At 35.2% G+C, this 7426-nt stretch overlaps 1 protein-coding gene across 1 annotated transcript in view; it reads right to left on the bottom strand.

Annotated features, from left to right (window-relative positions):
• LOC106870408 (cytohesin-1) overlaps window positions 1-7426 on the bottom strand; it is a 102312-nt gene that overhangs the window by 18092 nt on the left and 76794 nt on the right. Inside the window, exons 4-6 of the mRNA XM_014916463.1 lie at window positions 2594-2660; window positions 937-1055; window positions 1-69 (exon numbers count right to left, since the gene is read on the bottom strand). The exon at window positions 1-69 is cut by the window's left edge and continues 8 nt beyond it. Coding sequence (XP_014771949.1) covers window positions 1-69; window positions 937-1055; window positions 2594-2660 — 255 coding nt within the window. The remainder of the gene's footprint in view (window positions 70-936; window positions 1056-2593; window positions 2661-7426) is intronic.

Here is a 7426-nt window from a genome sequence, read left to right as displayed (position 1 = left end):
ACCAGGATCATTTCAGAAAACTCATGCAAATTCACAAATGCTTTCAAGACAGCAATATTGAAATCATTTCTAGAAATAAATGGAAAACAAAATAATGAATTAAACTTAAATTAATAATTATTTAAATAGGGAGTTAATAAATAAAAAAAAAAAAAAAACTTTTCTTTTTCAATGTTTGTTAATTTTTGAACCAGGAAAATAGATTCAATCAACATTCTTCCATTATAAATTTATGGTCAAGTGTTATTGGAAATCATTATCATTATTATTGCTATGGTGGCGAGCTGGCAAAATTGTTAACACACTGGGCAAAATGCTTAGTGGCAATTCACCTGCCTTTATTTTCTGAGTTCAGATTCGGCCAAGGTCGACTTTACCTTTCATCTTTTTTCAGGGTCAATAACATAAGTACCAGTTGAGCACTGGGGGTCAATGTAATCGACTTACCCCCTACCCTGAAATTGCACTCCCTGTTCAAAAATATAAGGAAACAGATATTGTGTTGTATAGCCACCTGGAAATGCTGTTTCCTAGGGCTAAACAACAGTAACAGTCGTCCTAACTAGGACTGCCACATTATGTTGGCAATTAGTCTTTACTTTAAAGAACTGTTAGTGAATATCTCTCTTTGAGAGATTTAGAAATAATAATGTTTCTATTAATTACTATTATGTTAGATATTTAAAAAAAAATTTTCGCATCACTCACAGGATCAGAATTGAGCTGAACCTAAATTACAAATAAAGCGTTAAACCAACATTAACGATGACTAAAATATGTATAAGAATTGTGTGTGTGTGTGTCTAAGTGTTTTTGTTCTATTTTTGAGAATTTTTAGTTTTTTGCAGAATTCAAACTCTCATCACTAACAAAGCGACAATTGAATTCATATGGATGCATGTGCATTTATGTAGAGAAAGAAACTTAAAATGGTACCGTTCTCCGAGGTAGTCTCCGATTGCAGTTTTATCCAGTCCATCTCCCTGGAAGAGGAAGCGAGCCACATCTTCTGCAGTGTTTTGTAAGAGGTCATACTTGATCAAGTATTCAATTCCCTGCATGAAAGAAGAGAGAAAGAGAAACGAGAGTTAGAATGGACACACATACATAGGTTAACACAGAAATAAAATGTTAATGTAGATACACAGAGAATAAAATCTAATTAGATCTTTCACTGCTTTGATAACAAGACTTGTGACGTCACAGGGAATCTATTTGTAGTTTCCTTACAGTCTCCATATTTGACAAGCAATTTATAATTAGTGTCATCGTCGTCTAACATCTGCCTCCCATGCAGGCACGGGTTGGATGGTTTGACAGACGCTGGTGAGCCGGAAGATTGTACGAAGCTCTATCTGCTTTGACATGGTTTTCAAGAAGAGCTGGATGCCCTTTCCAACATCAACCACTTTACAGAATGCACTGGGTGCTTTTTGTGTAGTACTGGCACAAGATCCCTCAACAGAGTGGAGAAATATTGAGGGAGGTGGCTTTGGGCCAGGTGATGAGAGAATAAAGTATGACAGAGTGACAGAACAATGTGTCTGGATGCAGAGGAGATACACGGCTATCCTAGTTGGAAAAGAGGAGAGAAAAGGCTAACACAAAGTCACTGTGTGACTGATCCAAACTGACACAAAGTGTTAGGGGAGAAATACATGCTCACACATTACCTAATTACAGCTACTGATAGTAAGCTGTCTTGGTCAAGGCCTGTTGACGATAGTGTCTTTGGTCATGGATGGATAACAGTACATTAGACAATACTGCATTACCTACTTTTAGTCAGGTGGGCTGGGCTGTTGGTAATTAAGTGTCTGGGTTATGAATACAATATTTTCCAGCTATTGTCATGAGGCTTTTTCGGAGCTGGATTTTCTATGGAGAGCACTCACTTGCTTACCCCCGACCTCAGTTTCTAGACGTGAGTGAGTGATCCAGAGACCAAGGCCTCTACAACGATTTTTAAGAAATGTGGTGGAAAACTAGCTCAGGAAGGCAGAGATGCTACTCCTTGAGACCCCTTTTGGAGCCTCCTACCCACAGCATACAAGTGAATTTTTTTCTGATGGAAACTTATAGCCAAAAGCAGTAGGTCAACTGATACACCAAAATGACAATAGAAAACCAGAGATTCTCCATGCAGTGCTGCAGGATTTGGACTTGTTTACGAATAGGAAAATACAGCGTGCGACACTGTAGTACTTACATACCGAAGTCAAGTGGCTTCTGGTAAGAAGGGCAAAACAAGGTTCCACCACTCCCTACTTCCAAGAAGAGTAGTAAATGGAGTAGTAGTAGCAGAACATCATACAGCTGTAGAAATACTTGCTCAATGATATCATCTTACTAAAGATAGCACAGAATTATCAACCATCATGTTTAACACCATCACTACTGGATCCTTGGATGCCATTAGCAGAGTCCAGACTATTACAAGCATTCAGAGCAGGTCACCAGAAGATTGATACTGAAAGTTTTCTGGAAACCAGTTTCAGAGGCCTTGCAAAAAGAACGTGTACACTGCCCCTTCCTCTTCAGACTAAATCATACATGTTTTTAGTGGGTGTAAATCAAACTAAATAAAACTTACCTTCTTGGGATCCATGTTAAATTTCTTCTTCCCCATAGACATCTGCTTGGTCTTCGGATTATTTTTACTGAAATAAAATAGAAAGATAATAATAATAATAATAATAATAATAATAAAGAACAAAAGACATAGTAATTAAAAAAAAATACAGATTATTTACGGAAATAATTACTTTTGGTTAAAAATAGATTCTCAAATTGTGCTTCATGGCTGAATGGATAGAATTAGGTAGTGTTGTATATTTATTCCAAATATGAGAACCACATTGTTGCTATTGTTGTTTAGCTGCCAGTCAGGCCCCTAATCTAGCATGCCATTAATTAAATATGTTCCATTTGTGCTCATCCAATGTTTTATTCAGAATATAGCATATCTCTAGAATTACATTATTCAATGCCATTCACTTTTTTTTGTTTGTCTTTACATCATTTAATGTATCTTCAGATCAAAAGTGCTTTGTCTATGACCATCCCATTTTCATTCTAAGTGCATCTGTGACTAAATTATTTAATGTTCTTCCTTTGTTTCTATAAGTAAGACAGAGGGTTCGATTCGAGTAAGATTTGGCTACTGTTTCTAACAAATTTAGCAACCATGTACAGGCTCCTCTCATTGGAGAGATCAACAACTCATATAGAGATTCCCTCAAGATGGCAAGCAGGCAGAATTGTTAGTATGCCAGGCAAAATGCTTAGCAGCATTTTGTCTGTCTTTTATGTTCCGAGTTCAAATTCCACCAAGGGCCTTTCATTCTTTCAGGATTGATAAAATAAGTACCAGTTGAGCACTGAGGCTGATGTAATCGACTTAGCTGCTCGCTTGAATGTGCTGGCCTTGAGCCAAAAATTTCAGACCAATATATAGATTCCTCTCATTAGCTTTTATTCATTTAAATAGTTGGTTTGAGGAAGAGATGGATACAACTTGTTTTTAAATTCAGAGATGATTGGATGAGAGAAATACAAGTGTTTCTCGAAGAAAATTGTAAAAATGAGAGCAAGAGACAATTGTAATAATAACATAAGTGGTTTGATGGATAAAGAAACGAGGTGGAGGAAACAAACAATTATATGATTATAACAAACCACAGACAAATGTGTACAAATGTGTTTGACATGAGGACATTACTTTCATGTTGAGCTGACAGTAAAATTACAAGAATATGTATAGACGTTGAGGTAAGGAGTAAAAAATGAGGGGGAAAATGTACATCACTATATACATATAGGATAGGTTATAGAAATGGAGCAAACAGAACTCAATACTTAATGTAGAGTATAAATAATTTACATTTTATGAGGACAAGTGTTCTACGAGAAAACTCTTGGACCTTAAGTCACTGATGTAGCTTCCCAGCTATAAATAAGAGAGAGAGAGATTCAGATTTGGTAAGCTTGTTAGTCCACAATTGAGAAAGAACTTGATATTGAATTCAATTGTCTCAGCAAAGCGAACATTTGATTTGCTGTTTATGTATCACCATTATCATTTAACTCTGCTTTCCATGCTGGCATGGGTTGGACAGTTTGACAGGATCTGGCAAGTAGATGGACCAGGTTATGCCCCATTGTCTATCACTGTTTTGGTATGGTTTTTTAAAGGACCCCCTCTCACACAAATAGGTGTACAAAAGTAGTAGGACTGTAAAGGGTCTTATCTTTGTCATTTAAATTTTAAAAAATACAAAGAAATAAAAAAAAAACATTTAGCAGTGACGGAAAGAACTGTCAACTTTGACATGTATGTGATTAGAATGCTGTAGAAAAGTATAAGAGAGTCTTCTAGTTGGGTCAACCAGCAGGAGGCCCAGGGGTAGGACAAGAATGAGATGGCAAGGTAATATCCCTAGTTTCAGTTGGTCACCCCCTAGGAATCCATCCAAAGAGTGTTATGAGGGTTGCTTTTTATTGGACCCTACCCCTAAAACCCTCTCAAGAATAGAGAGTGAGAAGATGGCTATAATGTATAAAAAGGAAGTCAAACTGAGTAATATTTTGAACGCATTTAATAATATATGTTTCGGATAATTGCACAACAGATGAAAATAGAATTTCATGTCTTACACAAAAATCTTCCTCAATGTGTGTGTGTGTGTGTGTGTGTGTGTGTGTGTGTGTGTGTGTGTGTGTGTGTAGTCAAAGTTAACACCCTCTGTCACTACTCTGAGTAACAACCCTATTTGCTGCCAGCTGCACTCAAAAGCTTCTCAATGGCTCAGATTGAACCCGAAAGCAATACATTATCTGTTCTTTCACTAAACAGACCAACTACCAGTTATATCTGATTAGATAGAGAAATACTCACTCTATTGCAGTACCAAACTTCAATTCTAAGTCCTGTTCCAGAAGCAGAGCCATACCAAAGTGTTGTACACTGTATCTGACAGTTAGGACTTGAAACATGGGGATAGGGTGCAGCTATGATATCATTTTACAGTAAATTGAAAATATTTTGGCGATTGGTGGCCTAGCGTTTTTAAGCGGAATTAAGAGCAGATTAAAGAGAAATTGGAACAAGAAACGCACCCTCTTCAGTAGGATTTCATAAACAAATCAGTAGCATATGTTTACAAAGTTAAATTGAACACCATTCCAAAATATTAATTAATGTTAATTGATGTACAAGCAGGCATGGTTTCGGTTTCAGTCCCATTGTATTGCACCTTGAAGAAGTATTTTTTTTACCATAGCCCACCACAGCCAACCAATACCTTGAAAGTGGATTTGGTAAATGAAAACTGTGTAGATATCTGTCGTATACATTATATATGTTTATGTGTGTGCGTCTTTGAGTGTGTCTTCCACCACCACTTGACAAACTGTTGGTTTGTTTACATCCATGTAAGTTAGGAGTTGGCAAAAGAGACTGATAGAAGTACCACACTTAAAAATTAGTACAAGGGTTGATTTGTTTGGCTAATCCCTTCAAAGGATGCAGACCCATGACGGAATCAAGTAAAATATTGAAAATATATTTCTTTTAGTAGAGTATAATACATAGACGTGGAGGCGCAATGGTTGGGAGAAGTTACCTAGAGAAGCCACCTGTATAGAAAACAATAATTAAGTCAGGGTAGATATACTAAATTCAATGAGGTAAAAAGTTTTTGGACGGATATCACTTATTATAAACACTTGCAGAGATAGAAGAAAAAAAACAATTATGTAACTAATATACTTCAACTTGGTGTTTTAGAACCTCAGCAGGTAATCTATGATGGGAGGTTGTAATTTAAATATAAACTCTTTGAAACAGCAGGTAACCTCAAGTGTATTGGTATCAAAAAGGTTAAACATTAGCCTGTCAAGTTATTAAACTAATACACATATATATTTCTCCGTTTCTTTCTGTGCTCCTTTCTGTGGAAGAGCGTAGGCTCGAAATGTTAAAGACTTTTCCACTTCCCGAGCATTAAACTAATACATCTGTTTGTTGTCTACACCACCTGTCTTCGTCTTTTGTCTTTTTTTGTGAATTCTCCCCCTATATATACAGTACATATATATATATATATATATATATATATATATATATATATATATATATATATATATATATATATATGCATGTATTTATGGAGAGAGAAAGATTGATTTCTCAATGAATAAATACAATAATGTCACCAATTTGACATTATGAGAAGAACAATCCAACATGCAAGAATTTGGTCAGAAAATCACCGAGACCAAAAAAAGAAAAATCACCTGAGGTTACCTCTGATTCTATGATTGAATATTACTGTATTAAAATGATCTAAATTAAAGCTTTCCCTCAGTTTCATGTTCATTTATGATCCAAACACCATCTTAATGACAAAATTACTATACAAAATTCTTCACTGTTTGCAAAATTAATTGAAACAAAGAACTGCATTTGAACAGAAATATGGTAATGGAAGAGTTAGCGATTCCCTGTTATCATTATACTATTTACTACTGAAAAAGAAAAAAGAAAATACAATATATGTTATTAAAATCCTAAGTCAGAAGCAAACTTTAAAATACCCATACACACACATGCTTATATAATGTGCTGTTCCATGATAGTAAGATCAACAAAAAAAGTACTCCTCTGTGTGTGTGTGTGTGTGTGTGTGCATATATATATATATATACACACACACACATACGTTAATGCTCTAAAACAAAAGGTTAGATCTGGTCAAGTTGAAGGGAAAACAACAACAAAAACTATTTAAAAATACTAAAGGGCAAGTGAATATACAGTTTATAAAGTCTTACCACTTGAAGTGCACACATTTCCTAGTTCCCCAATCCTGTTGCTTGCGTAATTCTCCACGAAACGGCCATCTATGGCACAACATCCCACAGAGGAACATTTTTGCACTCATCTTTATAAATGTCAACATGTATCAATAGTAATGTACTATTTGCACTGTTGTGTCGAAACAATAAAATAAAACGAAACAATTTCGTATTGTTTCTGTCATTTGTTTTAAAAAACTTATTATTTCAAGGACTGATCGTATTAAAATTCCAATAAATATTAAAATGTAAACAAAAACAAGAGCTTTTAAATTGCCGAAATGCTAAAGCAGTATTGCTATTCACATGGACGACTGCTTATACATGCACCCACCATCATGAGACGAATGCAGATGAGATATATTAACAGTGAGTTACTGTAATGAACCTAGAGCAAATAACAATTAACAATGGTGGTAATTATTTAAAAAAATAACCAGCCAATCAAAGCCACAAATGATTGATTGTAATTCTGCACCCAACCCAACTCTCTCTTTCTCACATACACACATACTTGTATTTGTATATGCGTGTATATATATATATATATATATATATATATATATAT

Source organism: Octopus bimaculoides, chromosome 23 (assembly GCF_001194135.2).
Source record: "Octopus bimaculoides isolate UCB-OBI-ISO-001 chromosome 23, ASM119413v2, whole genome shotgun sequence".
Lineage (NCBI taxonomy): Eukaryota > Metazoa > Mollusca > Cephalopoda > Octopoda > Octopodidae > Octopus > Octopus bimaculoides.
This window is presented reverse-complemented; position numbering and strand designations above follow the sequence as displayed.